General features: G+C 36.1%; 1 protein-coding gene across 7 annotated transcripts in view; it reads left to right on the top strand.

The window, feature by feature from the left end:
* Positions 1 to 21,336, top strand: part of LOC100159441 (facilitated trehalose transporter Tret1) — a 58,038-nt gene extending 36,702 nt beyond the window's left edge. For 4 of the 7 annotated variants that reach the window (XM_016808397.2, XM_008189792.3, XM_008189790.3 and 1 more), the window contains 6 exons: positions 16,816 to 16,938; positions 17,020 to 17,143; positions 17,448 to 17,756; positions 17,840 to 18,081; positions 18,198 to 18,501; positions 18,905 to 19,589. In XM_016808397.2, coding sequence (XP_016663886.1) covers positions 16,816 to 16,938; positions 17,020 to 17,143; positions 17,448 to 17,756; positions 17,840 to 18,081; positions 18,198 to 18,501; positions 18,905 to 19,203 — 1,401 coding nt within the window. In that variant the 3' untranslated portion in view covers positions 19,204 to 19,589. Of the gene's footprint in view, positions 1 to 4,284; positions 4,611 to 8,201; positions 9,119 to 16,815; positions 16,939 to 17,019; positions 17,144 to 17,447; positions 17,757 to 17,839; positions 18,082 to 18,197; positions 18,502 to 18,904 lie in introns of those variants that run through there. The other 3 variants (XM_029486580.1, XM_016808398.2, XM_003247820.4) reach the window with 3 other exon arrangements.
* Positions 21,337 to 23,714: the final 2,378 nt, after the last annotated feature.

Raw genomic sequence — 23,714 nt, 5'->3', positions numbered from 1 at the left:
ATCAGTACATGACTACTGACTAGAAAATGTTTCAAAATAAATAAATCAACGCTCAGTATTAGGTATAGTAGAAATTGATTTCTAATGATTAGAAAATTAGCTTAGATCGTAATGGAGATTATATAATATAATAATTAATGTATAATGTTAAAATATTTTATAGTTATACAACAATAATAATTATAAACGCGAATATGTCAATATATAATTGCCTAAATAGAGTCTCCCCCCCCGCCATCAACGTCTGCTGAACCTTTGCAGCTTAAATTAATTTAAGATTCGAACAGTAATATTAATTTCTCTGGCGTAGGTTTTGGAGTAGAACAAAACTACGTAGACAGCAGCAAACGCTTTAATTATTGACGCCGACGATCCACTCGTTATCGTGGCAGTCTGTTTCGTGTCGAAAACCTGCACGTATTATTATCGGCTCGTGTTATTCCTCGAATTGTGTCACGTTTTGTTCGACGGTGTCTGCACGGACTCGAAACCGGCATATTCGCACTACTTTTGACCAAAACAACCGTGCTTGAAAAGCGATTTTTTTGTGTAGCCATTACGATAAAAAAAAAAAAAAAAAATATGGCATTCAGAAAATATTTTTACAGATTCTGCAGGACTACAGAGCGAGAAGTATTAATAAAATATTATACAAGGTGGTTCGTTTTATGGACGCCAATAAATTCGTCTATTATCTTAATAATCAGAGAATATATTGATTATATTACTGTATGGACAGTAGCAGATTTAACAACAAAGTTGTCTCATGAAGGCAAGTTTTCCGAACTGATTTTAGTTGAAAGTGTTTTAATCGATTTTGACATTAATTACAGCGATTTATATCAATGCAGCATGCAACGAGATTCGCAAATATCTTCTTTTTTGAAATTTGTATGGTTCAATCTCATAGAGATTTAAAGAGTTAGTGTATGTACGGTCTACGTAGGCAGCGTCGTAGAGATTGGCAAGTGAGGTACTCGATTAGTTGTATCTTGTAACTGGTTACAATAAGTTACTTAATAATTTATGTTCATTTCTTATGACGTTGCTAAATATTGGTTTGTATTAAGGGTGCATAAGAAGAATATAAAATTATAAATTATCTTAACTAAAATATATTCAAAGTATAAGCGTTAAAATGTATTAAAATTTAAAACACGGGTTACAAAATATTATAGCTATGGTGTGTATAATATAACATACCTAAATAGAATGTACAAACATCAAATATCAAACTATAATATATTAGCTAGACACGAAATATGGATAACACACTTATACAGTTACACACAGACAGTACCTACACTTGTACAACAATATTACAAATACTTACTTATCTTTGTAAGCTTGTAATATGACTAATATTAGTGAAAACTGAAAAGAAAGAAAAATAAGTACCTAGTCAGTGTATGAAATAACGTATAATTGATAATTTTATTCTGTTCGATGTTTGAATAAATAGACAGTTGTAGTTATATCGACAGTTTTTGAAAAAATACCAAATTTCAATTTTTTTAAATTATATTGATATTACCTAATTATCGCCTATTTAAACTTAGTTTTAGATACGTGTATCTTTCATTTAATAAAGTTTAAATACAAATTATTACCAGTAACAGGTTACTGATTACTACCCAACGTTGTACGCAGGTGTATGATTTTCTCACTTTTGGTAAAAGTTGATAATTCAATATCCATTATTAATATTAAAGACAATTTAATGACACAAAAACTTCATGAAATTTCATCAAATCGTTTTTTGTTTTACAATATAATTATTTATACTTTTTTAATCAATTGTTCATTCAACGTCATATATGTTGACTAAAAAATAAGATAATTTATAGAAAAATGTATAGAAAAATTAAACATTGCGATCCTTGTATCGTACATCCTGAACTAATCTAGGTATAATAAAGATTTTTATTCGAATCGAATATTTTAGATCATCCTATACAATAGACTTCAATCAAAAACACATTTTCTTGACTCGTCATTAGACTTCTAATAGAAATTGTTATTCGAACTACATAATAGCCTAACTCAGGAGAATTGGAGAATGTGGAAGTATAACTTGATAGTAGGTTTGTAACATCATCATTAAATTTGTACTTTCTCGCATCACGTTGCCGCTGTGTTCTTGATCTTATCGCGCAGTTTTCTAATTCATAACAAAGTAATAATTACTATTTATCGCATGCATATTATTATAACTTTGTTTCATGAATATGTATTTTCCGTTTCTACCAAATGTCATTGTCACACAAAAATCGGTTACAATAATAAGCAATATATTATCTTTGTAATTTCCATAACGCTAGTGTAATAATTATTTTCGTAATAAATTACCGGGTCAAGTAATTAAATCTATTTATTTTTTTTTTATGTGCCCGTTCTAACTACTCACTCGCTAATGTAACTAGTCTTGTGCTGTGTTATCATTAATATATTTTTATTTTCGATTTGGCGTTTTTTTCGACCGCGCTTTGTTAACTCGGTATTTACCACATCGCGCGCCGTTTCGATACCACCATAGGCAAACAACATTACACTGGCGCACGTGCTTGAGTGTAAGGCGCGGCGGTACCGATCGATCGCATCGTACTATGGTTTATGCATTTCGTCCAAGGGATCAAACTGCGATTTTCGCACGTTTGCTATGATCCGTTATTCCGTTCGCGCCCCTAAATACCAATTTATTAAACGTGTTTCATTCACGATACTCGGATGGCGGACATTTATAGAATATTCGAAATATTTCCAAGGTACATTTTTCAACTTGTAGTATATTTTATTCCAACAACAATAATAAACAAGTTAAACCCGTTGAATAATTAATTTTTATATTTTTTTAAACAAATAAATAATTTTAAAACGAACTAATAAAAACCTTTGGTGATTTAGTAAAGTTTTTAAGTGATTTTTTATTTTCATAAAGGCCAATTTCTCCACAATTTTTATGTTATTCACTTCCTAAATATTTTAGCACTTTAGCCCCCCCCCTACCACACTCACACACACACACACACACACACATAAATATGCCTCTGGTTTTACAGTTATATGCTATTGATGTGAAGTGTATATACGCAATATTGGCGTGAAACGAATACTATCTATAACCGGTTGAGTAGTGGGACGATAACGTTGAATTTAGTACTATTAGTGACCGTCGGGGAATTTGCTTAAAACTGTGTGTCACATGAAAACCTCAAGTACGTTTTTTGCGCACGTACCGAAGGTGGCCTCGGCCCGTTTACGTTTCTCGTTTAATTAAATAAAATACAATAATTCCAAAAGATATTTTTAGACCACCTTAATGAAATGTCTTCTTCACCATGGCCATACGGATGTTTTAAAAATGTTTTATTCAATTGCGCTGTATTATACGATGAACTGATGATACTCTAGGCTTTAGAGATACCGTTTATTGAAATAGTTATCACCTTCTCATCGATTTTGATGTAGCGATACCCCGCACTGACTTGTAAATCCTATTTATGGTCTGAGGGCCTAATAGGATTTCCGTTGACGACGTTCGACTAATACGTATGCACGCCTGCAATACGATACGACTTGAGTGTAATTTATATTTGACGACGAAGCTGACAAGGGTATGCTTTTTTTTCAAAAATAAGAAACGCCCACTATCCCGGTTTCGGTTATAACACTGTATACGTTTTGGAGTGCTCAACTGCGTTCACATAAAGATGTCTAGGAATAACCACCACACCGACCTAGAAAAACCCACCCCCACGACGCCGGATCGTATCTACATAATAATAATAATATATTATATTGTGACCGAACTCGATCGAGATTGGGCCCCCGCCGCGAATCGATCGTAAAACACACCCGACTAAAGCGTAACATTACGCGTATAATGCACACCGCAGGGCCCAATTGGACTGGGAGTTACGCCCGTCTCCCGCTCGATCTTTCAGCAATGCTGACTTGAAAATTGCATATATATATATATTATATATATAGATATATTTTGTAATTTATAAAAACACAAGTCGTCTGCTGTGCGGTGCGCGCGCGCTTTTGTAGTGGGTGGAGGAAAACACTCGTCGGGTGAAGATGACGAAGTCGGACAAAAGCATGGTGCGTGAACAACCGGGGGTGGAAATTATATTTGCGGGGGCGGCTAAAGGGGTAAAATAACCTCCAGAGGGGATGGGGTTGTTTCATACGAGGGGGGTAGGGAGTGCGGTACGCGTGGAAGTAGCCGTTGGGGAAGGCGCGGTGGTAATTCGGTTGTCCGCGCACGCGTCCGCGAAAACAACCCTGCAAACCGCGCCGACGACCCTCCAACCCCCCAGTGCATCTCACGGGACGCGTGGAGAGTACACGCGACATCGCTGCTCCAGTTAGTTTACGGGACACGCCGCGGCACGTGCAGGAGTTTGAAAATCCGTTGTCGGCTTCGCGTCCGTCTGCAGTGCGTTTAATATTCATAGTTATAATAGTTAAATAACCATCGGTCTACGGACGGACATAAACGGGTGGTGTTTCGGGAAAAAATAAAAACCGATTTTACATTTTGTTCAGCGTGACAGTGTTGTTCACGCGTAAGCCTCAATAATAAATTATGACGACTCCGACAAGTAAGCAACATTATCTCTCAATAGGTGGATATTGTAAAATTACATTGTACTCGAGCTCGGGACGACTTATGGGTATTCGTTACGATAAAAATCGCTTAGGCCTCATATGTGTATAATATGTGTTACTGCGGGGCGTACTCGTTAAATAACATCTAATCGTCGTAGGAAATTGAGGATTTATCCTCGTGAAACGCTTTTAGGCCTACCGTAAACATTCCAATCGTTCAAGTGTGTGTGGCTTATGATCGTTTTGTTGTGCATTACGGGCTCGGCGCTGTTTTCCAGTCGAAATGATGTACAGTAATTCGGCGGTATTGCCACAATCGTTATCGAATGCGTCAGAAATATTTATATTATTATCTCGATATTGAAAAAACAAAATCAAGTGTATTTGAATCAGGTCAAGGATCGCACCGCGGAGACACTTACTAATCGTATTTCATAGTCACGTATATGCTTTCGGCTGTAAGGGAATCGAAAGTGTGTATAGTATGGGCTTTTTGAGGGCGACATTTTATTTCGCAGAGTTCGGGTACGTTCGGTAATCGTCGCCAGCTAAGTCATACGTACTTATTGACCAAAAGCAAGGATAACTTTTTGTTTTTTTTTCTATTATTTGACTATGTATTCGCACGTAGTGTTTCAAAACCCGATTTTTAAACATTATTATCTGAAGATTTCGAGTGTAATATTTTAGGCTTTGGATTTCTTCAACGGCCGTGAATTTTAATACTATATTTTTCAACCTACATAATATGCAAAGTCGCTCTAATCCGGACACGAGATTTTGACGTGACACGCATTAATATGTTATATTATAGTTGTAGGTTATTTGGAAAATATATATTTTATCTTTAAAACACTATTGAAAACAAAATTAATTACAAAGCACTAAATGTTTTAAATCCTAATTTTTATTTCCGCCCGTCTATATACACATTATAATATAATATATAGTTTTTGCAATTGTAACCACATCTATGAATTCCTAAGCGAATTTTAGTATTTAAATTTCATCAACGTTTCGAATTCGCCATACTTGCTTAAAACGCGTCTCGAGTTTTTTCATTATACGAATCGAGTTCCCTTGACCACTGCAAACGTACCCCGATCACGTCCCGATGATCGGAACAATTAACATTTTTATGGCTTCCTAGTTGGCCCACCGTATAATATTTGCCAAAGTCTGTACTCGCATAATGATGGTTTGTTATAATATCGGCGATTCGGAGAATAAACCTTCGGACACACTCATCCTGAATGTGAATCATTCGGGACAGTCCTGACCACCGAGGCCGCCACATTTGTTCACATTTACGCGGTGGCTTTGGTTCTGGGACTTGTGCCATTGACATGTCACCGAGAGCTTCGCAGCAATGCCATACATTTTGCTAGGTTAATTTTTGATATTCCAGAACTGTGCATTGTTCTACGTAAACGGTGCATTGGAATTCGCGAAAACTCGAACACAAACGTTTTCTATAGTTTTAAGCTACAAAAGCTCCGCACAACGCTCCTAGCGCATACTGAAGCTGTGGCGTGTGCGTGTGTCAAAACTCGCGGACGTCCGGATTGCCAAAAGTTATATCGATCATAAATTTTGTACGCGGTTTGCACGCATTGTATCTTTTCGTATTGTTACCGTACGTTCCGGTGGGATTTAACGAACGGCGTCGGGTTTTGATCATTATGCCCTTCTTCCGGAACTCTAATTTATTTATAATGCAATAATACAACTAAATAAACGTCTTTATAATGTATATCGGTCGAACAATCGGCGTAAACGACACACTGTATCGCTGCAGCCGCTGAGCAACAATGACCATAAATGTTTAACCCAATAGATGTTAACGATACGGAATAATAATTATATGCCGGGCTCGTAAACAAATAATAAATACACAAGGAGTCCGGCTGCATTGTCGCCTTGAAATTTCTTTGAGTAGGTATATTTTAATACTATGAATAGCCAGTAATTTAGTGTCGCTAATGTCCTTACTGTGTGTTCTAAAGGGTGTAACTCGTGGGCGATGACGGTACTCAACCGGACGTATAATATATTAGGTAAGTACATAGTAGTGGAATAAAAGCCGACGAATTCGAGGCGCGAACAACCGAATGAAAATATTTTGATCGATATACCGCTCCTCCCTCCGCTCTCGCCGGACCAAATTCCGTGCAATAATTATATTATGTTTTGCGAATAAGCCCGCGACGGTGTCCACGATACTATTATTTCGGTTCTATTTTATTGATTGCATTCAATTTCCAACGTTTTTCTACGTGCAAAAATGAGCTTACATTTTTTTCCGCGTCCCGGCACCGATTAAATATTATAATAATAGTGCATAACATTATGTTATAAACTAAAAGTATGAAACAATGGAATTTCCCCCCCCCCCCCAATCTAACTATTTACACGGGCCTCGGTCCTAGAAACTTTTACGAACATGATAATTAATTAACTTATATGCCGTGAACGCAAAAGGCGTGTAACAGTGTAACACCCTCGGGACGTGAATACCGCTAGCATACCTGCGGGTCTCGCATTAAAATCCGCCTATTTTCCTTATATACCCATGTCCTATGATATACGTATTAAGCTATATTCATTATTTACACGTGCACAATATACAAAATTAAATATTGTTCGGACTGTACAACGTATACGATGTTAGGATTTTCTCGCGTTCCTCATCGCTGCCCGACAACGGCCGTAATGTGTAATTAAATCCGAGAGACGAAATTATAATATTATCGTAGTGTTCCAATACGTTTTACGATCGTTAACGATTTGTTTTAAACGGTTCTCCGATATAATATATATCATTATGATATAATCTACGCTGTTCGACGTAAGTAGGTTCATTTTTGTTAATTTTTTTTTCCAAACTAAACTACGCGTATATAGACGGGTGATATGCGTACTTTTGTTTTGTGTAAAACAAACTGGTCCGTCGTTTCGTGTCGTCGGTGAACACTGTTTTACATAATGCGCCGCGTGTTTCGGATAATATCCTCAATTTCCTAATTAAAAAATATTGTAATTTAGTGCCTGTGTATGCAAATTTAAGACCGATGCGTTGAAACAAAATGGGATAAGTAGTCGGGGCGGTATAATTCTAATCGATAATCGTCCGATCTATTTCACAATACACACTACACGGTTGTGAATTGTGATGTAATTTGCTGTCCGCACCGGTTTGAAAAAAACTAATAATTGTACCTTATAATTTTTAATGACGTCAATGTTTCCGAGAACGATATTTTAAAACAAAACCATCCTTTAAACGTACATAATATTAATATAAAGCACGGTTAGGTTAGCTCATTCCGAGTAAAGAGAACTATCTTTCGATTTTATTATTTTTAATTCTGAATAACACGAGTTACATTTCGTATTATTGTATATATATTTTTAGAAGGTTAACACTAAAAGGTTAAGAAGTTAAGAAATTCGATTTTTTCCATCGTTCAAATGGATTTCGTTTTCGGTAGCGGAATGTTAATACGACGAGGTGCTACTGCAGTAACTAAACCTGTATACAAAGCGATTTAAAAAACTTTGTACGGCGTTTTGATGTCGTGCTAAGTACGACTTATTTATGCTTGACCATAAGTCATAGTGTATCAACATAGGTTACGAACACCCTAGGTCCCGAGCTCATAAAATTTGTCAAATCGCTAATCACACACTGTCAGCGCGAATATATAATAATAATAACAACAACAGGTACAGGCGATTTCGGCCGCTGCTATAGGGGAATATAATAGCTGCTATAATATATACCGGAAGCGGCCCGGCTCTTCGGCGGCGGCAGTGGTTTTTTCGGTTTGAAAACCGGGAAGGAGGATAGAGAAAAGGTCGCATCCGACACATCACCACTACGGCGAGCGAACGGCGGCGGCGGTGTCGGCGGTGATGGTGGCGGTGCTCCTAGGTCCGCGGCCGCGGTGGTGGCGGCGATCTGGAGGTCACATCGTGAAGGCGTTAGAGGCTTCAGCGGCGGCGGAAGAGTCCGCGGCGTCGAAGGCAGCGGCGGCGGAGGAGTCCGCGGCGGCGAAGAAGTCCGCGGCGGCGAAGACGGCCGCTGCGGCGGCGGTCGCTGCTCGCGGTGGCGGTGGCGGTGGCGGACGTTGACGGCACCGCGGCCCGCCGCGCCATTTCCACTACAACTAGTACGGCTGCACGCACGCCACTCCGAACACAAGCGCTTCAGAATCGGAGGCGACGGCAACTCACACGCTCGCACGCTGTCGTCAGCTTTGACTCGACCGTTACCTGTTACACCGCCGCCGACACCGCTTCGCCAGCACCGTCTTCGTCGTCTTCTTCGTCGCTTCTCAACAACAACGACCGTCGCCGCTACCGCGCGCCAGACGCCTGCAACACACCACCGACCCCGAGACGCGCCGAGACCATGGTTTTGCTCAGGACCGACACCCATCGGCACATACGGGTGGTCAGACAGGAAAATCAGGCCAAGTCGAAATTAAACGCCTCGCAGGTATACCTATTTATCGCGCCACCGCTTAATGATAATAATAATAATAATAATCATCTCGATCAACGGTGGTAGGATAATATAATTTATTACCTTTTATCTCGGTTTATTGGCTTACCCTAAGTGCTGTGTGATAGGTGTCGATATCACCCTTTTCCCGTACACATCGCAGTAGGTATCATCAGCGACTAATCGTAATTAATTTAATAAATATTAATAAGGGTGTTTGGCGAGCACCGAATCAAATTTTCAGGGCACTGTGGGATCATATTATCTAAGCTGCAAAATGTGATAAAAAAAAAACTGTTTAATCAACATTTGTTGTGTGGGTATTATTTTGTATGACATTTTGAATTAAGTATAGGTAACATATTTTAAGGTATACCTACTGTTGTTTACTATATAAAACCCGAGTATTCCAGATATATGATATTTTGTAATAGGTATATTAAAGTATTATACTATTACGAGGTTCGTGGTTCCATATTATATCTTTATCATTCGTGGTGCAAATCGCCTTTAATATAGGCAATTCTGATTTGCCCTTTGATAGACTTTTTTTAACTCGAGATATTATTATTTTGTTCCAACGATAAAAACATTAGGGGTGGTCGTTCGAGTTATGAAAAGAGTAAAAACAATACATTTTATATTTTTTCCTTGGCATTATCATATCATGCACTTTTACATTACTATTTTTATTCTCAATAGTTTTAATACAGTTGTATCGTTTTAACAACAGTATGTCAAACAGGCGTTTTTCACCACATTTTTCGTCACTTATTTTATCGGGGTGGGTAGCAGATCTCGCAAAGTTCGAAAACCGTAAAAAAATTCACCCCAGCGCCCAACGATAATTACCGACTATGCCAGTTTGGCGTGACAACGAATGCCACAGACACATACAGATAATGGTATTTTTAAAAACACCAGACGCCGGTATCGTCGTTTACACGTGATTTTTGTTTGGATTATAAATCAAAACAGCACATCGTCTTGTTTATGCTATTTGGACCGATCTCGGTGTATTTTGCTGGCAAGTCAATCTCGAGTAAAGAAACGCGTAAAATGCATTTTTAAATAAATCCGAAACGCGCAGACACGTATAACGTATCCAGCCCACTACACTATCGGTAAAGTTTTTGCACAATATATAGCATTTTACAGTGCCCGAATTGTATGGGTTTTTTCGAAAAACTCACTACACCGACTGGTAGGTAGGTGTAAGTCGAACTTTATCGCTCGCATAGTATTGCCCTGCAGTGCCAACCCATATGGTGGTATATTGTTTTTCCTCTGCGCAAATCGAATGATTTCTTCGAATTCGTGTCGACCCGTTTATTATAATCTATAGCAGAATATAAAATATGTGTTTGTATGCCGACAACATCAATAAAACACGTAACATAATGTTATACCTATAGCGCGCTTATTGTCATATCCGTTCATAGTTTTTAGAGACCCGATTCGTTTAACTATTGTACGCTCGTTGTTACCCAACACCGTTTATCTATTATAATCATTACACGAGGTAAACACTGTACGGTAGATCGGCATGCGTAGCTGGTACACACATAGCCACGCATATAGGTATACATTTGGAGCGTGATTGTCGACAGTAATTATTATTAATACGATTATTACTAATAACGAACACGGCGTTTTCCGTTTGCGCACGCTTAACCTGCCTGTATACACGTAATATTGTATTATATTATTATATACGATGCCCATTGGTTTTGATCGAAAACCGACGCCGTCTCTGCCGCCGCGAGTAAAAAAAGAAAAAAATTCTGCTACATACACGTTGCCTATATAATATTATGTGCGCGTTTGTCCGTACACATTTAACTGCGTAAGACGTTAATAACGGTTTTGAAAACAATATAATATTATCATGATGATAATCGCCGGCTGGACCTAAAAACCTGTGCGCGTGTAATGTGGAAAATAACATGTCGTTGCCTACGCGTTGTTCGCGAGTACATGACCGCAGAACGAGCTGCGGAGAATATTTCGCGATTTTACGGGCGCGATAGTGATAATAATATGATTATTAGCTGTAGGCGATATTACGACTATTATAACTTACCTATATAATGTACGACGCAGGTACGCGTGGCTATGAAATTCGAGTTCGGTTGCCGACTAGCTGCTGATTAAACGCGTTCCAGGTTTACCGAACGAATTTCACCGCCTCCGAACGTTATTCGATTTTATATACATTGTACCTGCCTATGAAATCATTACTATTATTACGGTCGGAACTGTAATGGCCGTCGTTAATGGCGTTATGCAGACTACCCATAATAATAAATTGTGCTCTATACACTTATACCGTAACGCCACTGCTATGACTATAAAAATATAACAGAAAAAAAATATTGTCGCTAATTATTATTATAGGTTTAGCGTTTAATTGGATAAACGATTCTTTGGCCAACATTTAAAAAAAAATCACTGTTCGTAGTCGGGATAAGGAGTGCACATTATATAGTCTATTGGTATATTAATAACGATTGTAAACAAAAACATCATTGATGACGTAGGTAATAGGAAGAAGGCTCCGGCCGCAAAGTTCTAAAGTAATATGCCTAATATTTCTGATGATTTGGAACATGACTGCGTATTTTTATTTTTTACGAATGTTGTGGTCGTATTTTAGAACACAAAACAATACTTTGGACTTTTTATTATTATACTTTGTATAAAACGTTTGGATAGGCCGCAGTTACCATATACTAAACGTCAGCAACCACAACAAATATAATATATAAAATTATAGTATGTATCGGACATTTTTAAGCTCTCGCAAATCTGCAGCCGCGCCGCGGGTCCTCGTAACGAACTACGATTTTCTCCGCGTCAGTTCGCGTACATATAAATTCATAAAAATGACATGTATTATAACATAGCCGAAGTGTGCGCTATATTAAATGTATATATATATATTATATTCATACCTCTGTCCGCGTTCGTGCCACGTTTTCAGCGCTGCGAGGGGGATCGTGTAAAATATATTATATACGCGACTTGTAATGCTCTTTCCCGCAGCAGAATAATGGCAATGGGTTGGCACCGGCGGAGGGTGAGCTAGTACCTTTTTTGGGCGATGCCGGTACACCCTGCGGCGTGCCCGAAGCGTATCCCGCGGTCACGTGAAAATGTCAGATCGACTGCGGTAGGTACCGCGACGACGACGGGTAGTTCCCGAGGAAAGTTGCCGTTTTCTCGTATACATCATAACATATTGTATCGACAACGTATCCATCATGAGACTTATACACTTACGATTGGCTACAGAGACGCCTGTACGATATCCTATCCTCTCGCATATATAGAGGGGAAAAAAGTGCTCGACCACGGTTGCTATAGCGTACGGTTTTTGTAGTTTGTCAATAGATCATGCCTGCAGGTGAATATTTGTTTCGAAATACGATAAACGAGGAATCGAACGTGCCCCCGAACTCTCGAGGCCGATCGAACATTTAATATTATATCGAGGTGCCTAATATCATAATTCCTAATCATAAACCGTCCGCCCCAGATGACTAGTGTACAGTGAGGTACGATTTATCACGATATTTTTTAACTTTATGTTTCCAAAGCCTGTCGTCCGTCTTTAAATAATATGATTCATTCAGCTTTTTGTTTATCACGTACCTACATTTAAAATGTCTGGCGCGTCGCGTGAAAAAAAGAAAGACAAAGCCGAATCTAAGCACTTTGTTATGTTTGGTTTATTTTTAACGAGTTGAATTTAACCACGACGAGCTGGACTCGAAAACAAGTACCTAGTTAGAATATAGTGTTGACAAATATATATACTCGCATTATATTATGGGAATAATTTAAAATTTATAACCACATCACGCGAATAAGTACCTATAGGTATTGTTTTTCACGATTCAAATCGATCATTTAAAACCTAACCCAACACCAACACCCTTTCCCACTCCCAAATCGCTGCCCCATCACGGTGCACTTCTCTCGGTCAAAGTCTTTTTTTGGGATATTTAGCCCGTTAGACGACAACCGCAGCATACAGCAGCGGCGATTCGACCGATTTAATTATTCTATTGTGACTGCGTCGCGCGAGTCCAAACCTTTACGTTTCAGCTAACCTACGAGCTTATAATATAAAATATGTATCCATATAATTATGTACGCGCGTTACGTTTTCTTAGTGCTAATATTTTTCACCCGTCGTTATTCTCTGCGCTCGCAATCAGCATCGTTCTGGTAAAAAAAAAAAAAAAAAACCAGCTCCCGACGCCCTCGATACAACACAAACAATAACGATGTACGAGAAACGCTCTTACCTATAACCAATGTAATATAATATTAAAAACAATCGTCTAACGAATGTCTCTAAAGTCTCTCGGTTATTGTAACTCGTCGCATGTCGCAATCGCATTATATTGTACCCGGACACGACCGAGCGTGGGCGGAGTAAGTTTGTTTTCGCGTGTCCTACACCTTTGTGGATATACGTTAATGCATAATATTGTACGACGGTCTTCGATGGTTTTCGAACGTCCGTTTCATTATATCGTAAATTCTTACACCTATTATTTGATTATTACAATAATGGACGCCCCCCAAGTCCAAGACGACGTATTAGTTCGTCATCCGGCTCCTTTCATCGCCGCCGTTGACCATCACAATAACCATTCAATGCCAACGGAAACACGTATGCACTATAATGAATTGTGATATATGTATAGCACCTGGAGCTTTTGTACAATGCGCATTTGGACCGTGTTTCGTGGCGGTCTGCGATCCGAATGAGCATTTTTGTTTTCGTTCTTTTTATATTTTTTTTTTTGTCTCGTTATTATATAATATTTGGTCGTCGCCATCGCACGCGTCGAGGTCGATAAATCCTCTCGGTGTGTATGCGATATCGATCGAATTGTTAATTGTTATTAATTAATTAACGCGTTCGTCATTATTACCCAACGATCGATATATATATATATATATTATATTATATGCACGCGCACGACCGAGTACATCGTCATGATCTATCTAATAAAAGTCGCTTTGCCATCGTCGAGGCCTTCGGAGGAGACGTGTCGAAGGGCGGTTTGGGAATCACTGTTGAATACAATTGGTTTCAATAACGTCCTATATAGAATAATATATATTATATGCTTAAATTAAATGTACATACTCTTTCGCCAAAAGTGTATACGTTTTGAATGTCAAATGCAATAATAAGCGCACCTTCAGGTACGACGTACTATACTATATTATAAAGTATATAGGTGGGTACTATATTATATAGGTGGATGTTAACAATGCGAAAACAAACTTTGATGAAAGGGAAAATTTAATTAACTTACGTCGACACGCACATGCCACATATTAATATCATTGATTTGTTACGTGTGCATTACGTACGAGACTCTAAATGACTCTATCGTATCGCTTTCATACGTTGAAATCAATATAGTATTATATTTTAGGAGCTGATACATAGTTATCCTTCTGGTCACCCTTCCGCGTAAACATTCAACAAAAACAAATATCATCGGTGGTTTAGTGTTAAAATCACCATCTGGGCCTTTCAGCAAAACACTTCCTAAATTATTATATTGTACACGGCCGGTGCGTGTTCTTCTAAATCCTCAGTTCGTTTAATTTTCACGTAGATAAAAAATAAATATATGATGCCGATGAAGGTAAAGAGGCGAACGGTTTTGACCGTTGAAAAACAATAATATTGATTTGACATTAAATGGGTTTGGTTTTCGATTTTCGAATAAACATAAATATACTTGTAATACTAATACAGTCCTGACTCCTGGCGTACATCGTGTATTTTGGTTCCCAAATGTCAGTGTTTTAATTTAAAAATAACATGACTGCATATAGCCGTGGCTCATCTGAAAAGGATAATCTCTTTACGTAAACCTATACGGACATAACAATAATAATATTATATTATAAGCTCGTACGACGGACAAAAATAAAAACGATCGTTCGGACGGTGTATACTATATGACACAGGGGACGAGTAAAAATCGCTATGACGCGGACGGTCGAAAGATCATAAATGTTTTTATGTCGACCAAGAATTTAATATGCCGTGAACCGTATAGAGTAACAAAGTATTATAATATAATATCGCAAGCGTTTCGAATAACCTGCGTTGTATTATTTTATTTTTACGAATCAATTAAAACATTTTAGGAGGACATATTTCATACATTTTTCCAACCATCTAGATTATTCTATATGTAAATTCTGTACGTGTAAAACTAAAAAGATTAATAATTCGTGTTATGACTCGAAGCCAATACCGAGGCCAGTATAATATGACTTTAATAATACAATTATAACGACAGGTTTTATTCGACACCTATTCATTGTCGGGAGTCTGCCGAGCACACTCCATCGCCGATCTGCCGTGATCACGAATTTAGAGGGCTGACGAGCGTGGAACTTCTGCTCTGTAGTTGCACACTTGTACGATCATCGCAGTAATAACTGCAAGGCCGACCATCGTAAACTCCATAGTGTTTCGGGTTTCCGGCACCCGGACCGGTCGGACCATTATTATTGTGGACGACGCATACTTTTATGTCATATAGTGTTTTCCGCTCTTCAAATCAAAGTCCGATTGTTTCGCTCCGGCTAGTGAAAGACGCGAGGTTATATAGGCATAACAACAACAATAATACTTGAGTCCTAATAACCCGAGAGATTGAGAACATCGACCGAGACCTCGAAATATCAGCAAAGTCAGACCCGTCGTCGCTCACGAACACCCAACTGATTCGCCATTAAAACGCCGCGATTTCGGCCGTTCTATATATACCTATAGTACCTACACAATGAGACACCATTCATTGGCGAATTACGAAAATATATTCTACTAACACACTATACTATAACACCTATAGGTTATAACACAATACCTATACCCATTAGACTATTTGACTATTGTCGAGATCATCATTCGTTTGTCAATGAAATTTTATATTTTTACATATAGCTGTCGTTCTTATTATACGATGTATATAAATCGTAAAAAAAACTTTGAAACATTTGTATACTATGGTATAGATGTGTAACGAAATCTGCACGCAGTAGGCAGTACCATTATTACTATAGTTGGCAGCTGCAACTATGTTTTATGTTGTTTTGCACATTTTCATCCACCACATGATAACCTTGTCCATCGACGTTTTACTATTCCGTACTCTGCACGTGTTGTAAAACTTTAATTATTTGAGTACGTTTTTTTTTTTTTACGTATACTTGAACCTTTTGAACTTGAAAATGTACCCATATGAAAACGCGTATAATAATATATAATTATTGAATTCAAAACGAGATATAATATTCCATTGCGATTTATAATCGATAATTCACGAACATTAACGTATGTCATTGGGGGGATGTGTGAGAAGGGGACTTCTTTATGTATTGGAGAAAGGATTTTATATAGTGGTTAGTCATATTTGTCTACTATAAATGTTTGAAAAACCAATAAAAACGAATAGGACGAACAGTCTATTTGCACGATGACAATAGTCTCGTGTATTTTTGATTTTTGGGACATATAATATAGTAGTTAGGCATGGCAACTATAATTGTTGTCATTCGTAGAACGTACTTTTGTGTCTTACGACAAATTCAATATTTTTGGACTCGTCTAACTTGCAAATATTACACGTTTGTTCATACAGATCCTTGCTTCATTAACAGTATCATTATGCTCAATGGTAGTTGGATTCGCGTCCGCCTACACCTCACCCGCCTTACCGTCGATGAACAGACCGGGCAGTCCGCTGACAGTAACCGAGGAAGAAGTAAGTACCCATTTTTATCTGCGTTTTAAATGTGTTGGTGTGTTACTGATGTATTAATGATTCATCGAATTTTGATCACAGGGTTCATGGATCGGCAGTCTCATGCCACTGGCAGCACTCATCGGTGGCATGGCAGGCGGGCCCCTTATCGAGTCCATCGGTAGGAAAACCACAATACTCGCTACCGGAATACCTTTTATTATTTGTAAGTAAACATTAATCAATATAGAAAACTTCATTAGGTACATTTGACAACCGTTAACATCGATTTCGTAATGAATTTGGTATTTAGGTCTAGGCCTATAATACCTACTTGTGTTTTTTTGTCAGTATTAACCTACTTTTTGATTTGTGGGCATATTACTAAGCACGTCTTAATCTGAGTACTTGTCAATATCAGGACAGTTTTTTTGTCGTTTCTGTTTAATACAAGTACTTATAAAAAAAATATCTTGTTAACAATACTTTCATCGACTGTAACAATATTAACGTTTATTATTTGTTTGCAGCCTTTATTCTGATAGCGATGGCTGTTAACGTGCAAATGGTAATGGCCGGCAGAGCCATAGCCGGATTCTGCGTAGGAGTGGCTTCATTAGGTCTTCCTGTATACTTAGGAGAAACTGTACAACCTCAAGTCAGAGGGACGTTGGGCCTTTTGCCCACCACTCTCGGCAACAGCGGCATTTTGTTGTGCTTCATTGCTGGCAAATACCTTAACTGGCAGATGCTCGCTATCCTCGGCGCTTGTATCCCAATACCGTTCTTAGTGTGCATGTTCCTCATCCCTGAAACACCACAATGGTACATAAGCAGAAGTAAGTCGTATACTAGATGTGATTGTTTCTAAACTGAAATCGTATACTTAAAGACTCGATTTGTTTTATGTGTGCGCGTACAGACAAAAGCAAGAAAGCGAAAAAAGCTCTTCAATGGCTGAGGGGTAAGGACGCGGATGTAACGCAAGAATTCAGTGAGATCGAAAAAGCCAATCACATGGGCAAAAACGAAGAAATGCCCGGATATCTGAGCTTGTTCTCCAAGATGTACTCAAAACCCTTGCTTATATCTATGGGACTCATGTTGTTCCAACAACTCAGCGGTATCAACGCAGTTATATTTTATACCGTCAAAATCTTTAAGGTACAATATTGTATAAATATTACATAACTCGTATCGTTATGAAACAAACTTATCGAAGGCCTTTATTTTTCGCATCTAAAATTTCCATCGGTTTCTTTTTCATTGTTATTATTTAGGAAGCCGGAAGTACCATCGACGAAAATTTGTGCACCATCATCGTGGGTATCGTCAATTTCTTGTCCACTTTCATAGCAACCGGTCTCATCGACAAGCTTGGTCGCAAAATCCTTCTGTACGCGTCCAGCGCTACAATGGCGGTCACGCTCATCACTCTCGGAACGTTCTTCAACTACAAAAACAGCGGTTACGACGTGTCTCAGTACGGATGGTTGCCATTGGCCAGTTTCGTGTTTTTCATCATCGGGTTTGCCATCGGCTTCGGGCCAATTCCGTGGTTGATGATGGGTGAAATTTTGCCCGGTAAATATCATAATTATTGACGATAGTTAACTTTATACTTAAAGTTACTAGAGTACAAATGCGATATTATATTATAATTATTATAACGACCTACTACTTACTACCTAGCTAGGTTTTACATTTTTCGATGAAGGACTAGGTTCCTGCCTATTTTTTGAAGATAAAATAAATAAGCCTGGATCATATTATGATACACTCTTGGGTACTAACAACAAAGCATATTTTTTTTTTAATTTTGAACCAAATTCAACGTCTGGATAAGTGGATAACTATAATAATAAAAAGTCGTTTACTATACTTAAATACAATTTCCGCCGGAACATTCCTAGCAACACACGCCCAACACCACTAATTATGCCTATATGCATAATAATCGAACGGTGAAATCATATTCTATTTTCAGCTAAAATCCGGGGCACGGCTGCTTCGTTGGCGACGGCTTTCAACTGGGCCTGCACGTTCGTAGTTACCAAGACGTTCGCCGACTTATTGCGGGTCTTCGGCACTGACGGGACCTTTTGGATGTTTGGCGGCATCTGCTTGATGGGACTGGTGTTCATCATATTCTGCGTGCCCGAGACCCAGGGTAAGAGCTTGGAGGACATCGAACGGAACTTAACCGGGGTAGGCAAAGGCCCGGTCAGACAAGTGAGAAGAATGAGCTCGATAGCGCATCTGAAACCACTGCCGATGGCCATCTAAACGACAGAAAAAATGAATATTTTATTATGTATAAACTATATAAGAAAATCGGCGTATATATATATATATATATATATATATATATATATTTTAATAATAATATTATACATCAATTTTTCTTCGGAACATTTTCGGCAATTACAAAATATGAAACCAGCAAGCTTTTATTTGGCGCGTATCTCTTTTAATATTTTACAATGAAAATTACGTTTTTATCATTACAACTTTTTAACTACCTATAAATTTGCATTGACCATTTTTAAAACGCGTTAGACTACACTGTTCTAAAGTGTATTATATAATGGTGCTAAAATATTTCAGACAATAATTAACAGAATAAAAACGACTTTTTTTTAAATTTATATAATATTAACAATATATATACATAAAAAAAAAAAATACGATTACAACAAGAATACAGACGAAGGCCGTCTCATTGCGTTTCCACATTCCGGAGAGTAGGTGAAGTTCCAATTTTTTTACATTAAATTATTATTATTATTATTATTATTTTTTTTCGTGCTGTGATAGACACAGAACATCCCCTCCCTCCTGCAGTTGTATGATAATGTTTACACCACAATACACGTATATAATATTATATATATATATATATATATACATACAGATCAAATACCGATTTTTACGATCGGGTCAATCCCTCCTTACAAACCCTTCGAGTTTTTTTATTTGACTTAAGAATTTAATAGTATGATACGTATATAAAATATATATATATTTATTATATAATTATAGTTGGGCACTCGTTATTGTACTTACAATTTAATACATTTACATTATTACACTATAATACTTTATATACATATAATATATGTCGATACGCTTAAGCCACTTTAGGGGGAGGCCTTCAAGTCCATGAAGGTTTGTGTGTGTGTGTGTATGTGTGTGTGTGTGTGTGTGTGTGTGTGTGTGTATGTTTAGATTAACGTTTTTAATATTATTATTATTATTATGTAGGTGTAAAATACGTAATTGTAAACAAACGATGTTTCTAAGTATTTATATTTTGTTTTTTTAAACGATTTTTACATTGCAGTATACTTGGTACCTACCTATGTTTTTCCGGTTTTTCGATCCGTCATAGGTAAAACCTGCACGTATGATTCCATACAAATTGTGTAATATAACGGACCGCGAAACTGGAAAGGATATAATCATTATAAAATTGTACATCGAGTTACGATTACATTTAAAATATAATTCAATAACTGCGCCGAAAAAGACAATTTTATTTTACTAACATCAAAAAAATGTAATAGTCATTTATGCGCGAAAAGCCGCCCCGTCGTGAGTGTGTACAAAACATTTGATCGATATTTGGAAAACCGATACAGTTATGCGCGCCCATGATGCGGGGTGCGCTAAATATTATGTTTATTATCGATACAACTTTTTAAACGACTAGACTGTTTTTTTTTTTTAATCTTTTATTGTGATTTGATATGATTATGTTATATAATAATATTAATATTGAAAAGCCTCGCGTAAAAATCGTTTTTTACCAAGTAAATATATTAATAATACAAATACTTACTGAAGCCGACTATAAAATCAGTGTCGCTTTTTTCCGATCAGGCGGGCAACCTTTGTGATTTTATTATTATTTTTTTTTTTTGTATTAAAATTAGTTACCAATATATTAAACTATGAATATTTTTTTTTGTTAGGACATTATTATTTATTAAAACAATATATAGATTCTCGGATGACATGTTATTTATTTCTAGATTTATTTAAATTATAATATAGATTTATGATTGTGTTTTGAGCTCAAATCACTTAAAAAAAAAAGAATGTAGTACATATACCTATATTTATATTGTCAATTAAATGAATAAAACAAAAGCAATAGATATTATTACTATTATTACTACCAGCTGTAAACCTATAGTTAATGAATTAACAACACATTCCATATTGTACGAAATTATTTAGTATTTTATCAAAATATGTATGAAATATTATTTTATTTTATTTTTTATTTTAATTCGATATATATTTCTGTTTTAAACAAAAAATAAAAACATTTTTGTGGCTTAAGTGCGTTTTTCGAAGACGTGTTAATTCATTATTATAATATTTATTGTTTAATATAATATACATTTTTAGAGACTTAAACTTTTTTTATGAAACGAACATACGATAAAATATTGTTTTATTTATTTTTGTATTACAAAATTATTTGAATGTTTAGATTGAAAACATTGTTTAATTTATGTGTACAAATAAACATTATTTGTTAAAAATATTCAACGTTTTTTGTTTTTTTGTTTTTTGTCCTATTTTATTAACCTACCTAATAATAAATTATATCTACTCCTGTAGTGGAAATCTTTTCATACAGTGTCATGTGCTGTTATCTAAACCATAAAGATATCAAATGCATAGAATTCTAAATTCTTAAGTGTTTATTAAATAGTTATGTTATTAGTTAACACAATCGATACCGGCGACTTTATGCTACAAGTCATGATATATTGTGTAATACGGTTATGCGACTATTCATTTTTAAAACAATGGTCTAATTTTATCTAAATTGATTTATAATTTTTTTTTTTTAAATCAGAGAAACATTTTTGTTTTTCTACTTACTGATATCATTCCTTCGCGATAACGATAAATTTCCGTAACTCGATCCTTTCAAAAGTGTTTTATTGTGCTCCATGATTTTTTACTTAAAAATAATGCTACACAACTCGCTGTGTTGCGCGTCGTATTCCGTATTGAACTAGAAGTAAATACGTATACCTAGGTGTAGATGACGATTTATAGTAATACATTTTGAAATGTACAATACAAAATGTGCCTACGGTCACTTTATTTACCTATCATTTGGTGGCAATTGATTTATTGCATTATTGTACAATTGTACATATACAAATGAAAAATTTCAAAAAAAAAATATTCGATTGCAGAATTTTAAATATTTTTAAAATCTGATTTCTTCCCATTTACAATAGTACGCAATTTTCGTTTCTATGCGACCTGGAAATATTTTTCAAGGTTAACCGTTCTCACTATGTAACTACCAAAACTAAAAAAATCATTAAACAATTTTTTTTTATTTTGTGACGACGTTGTAACACCAAATGAATACATTTATTTTGGTTTGTATTATAAACTCTGTTATTATAATTACAAATACAATAATACTCGTATAATATTGTGTACATTATACAAGGGCGCTGTTTAATATTCATAATTTACTTAGGTACACTCTATGTACACACATAATAATACTCAACATTATGCGGTTTGTGTTTTACTTAAAATAATAGGTAATGTCACGAGAGAGCTATTATAAATACGTACCTATATATTAATATTATTATATATTATACATAAATTCATACTTGTACTTGTATGTACGAAAAGACACTATAATATTATGCATTATATTATTATTACAATATGATTATTATACAAATTAACTAAATAGTGCACCTACGTGTGACCGAACTGAATAAATTATTTTTGGCGTAAAAACACGGGAAAAAAGTGTCACATAAATGAAACAATAATTGAAGCCCTTAAGCACGTCGTGCAGACAAAAGTGGTTGAAAAACAAAAGATAAATGTCATTGACGTGCGTGCACACCTGAGTATACCCTGAAGTAAGTAGGTATAACGTGTGATTGAAAACGCAACCAATTTTGTACGAACTTGATTTCATCGCCAACTAAACATAATTTTCTGTAAATTTAGAAAAATTAGTACAAAACAATTTAAAGTATCTGAAGCCATTGGAGTGTTTGCATGCATCTGATTATTTTGCACTGTTTTGTATTATTTTGTTTAACGCTGCAGTATTACGTCACAATTGTTAACATCGATAAAAATACTTAAGACATTTTTCGTACATGCAGGTACCTATATAAAAAGTCAATATAGGTCATGAATTTAAAAACGTTGTAGTTTTGTTATTGAAGACATTTTTTAGCGATATGAAAAAGTTAATACCTGACTGTATAAGCCATAAATAAAATATGTCATAAATGCAAATTTCAAATTAGTACTTACATTAAAATCGAAGTAAAGTGTTATGAGAATCCTTAATTGTACATATTATAGTTGACTACACTGAAGTATATTTAAGCATATCACAAGATCTATGTACTATGATATTATTATAGATCTTTTTTATTAGATTGGTAAGTAATTTAGCTTTTCTATTGCTGGTTACTCATAAACAACTTAAAAATAACAACTTTAGCACAAATTACTGAAATATACTACTTATACAAGTGCAAAAAAATGAAACGTGACAATATTCATATTTTTACTTTTCGAATCCCTTAAACAGGCCAGATATACAGTTGAGACACCAATATTATTATGTAATTTAAATGGTATTTTAATTATTGTCATGGTAATTTTTGAATTGCCAAGGGTATATGGTACATATAGGTATAATTATATACCTACCTGATACAAAGGAACGAATAAATTGCTTAAACGAAATTCAGTAATACTTATATAATATATACACG

Source organism: Acyrthosiphon pisum, chromosome A1, assembly GCF_005508785.2.
Source record: "Acyrthosiphon pisum isolate AL4f chromosome A1, pea_aphid_22Mar2018_4r6ur, whole genome shotgun sequence".
In the NCBI taxonomy this organism is placed as follows: domain Eukaryota; kingdom Metazoa; phylum Arthropoda; class Insecta; order Hemiptera; family Aphididae; genus Acyrthosiphon; species Acyrthosiphon pisum.
This window is presented reverse-complemented; position numbering and strand designations above follow the sequence as displayed.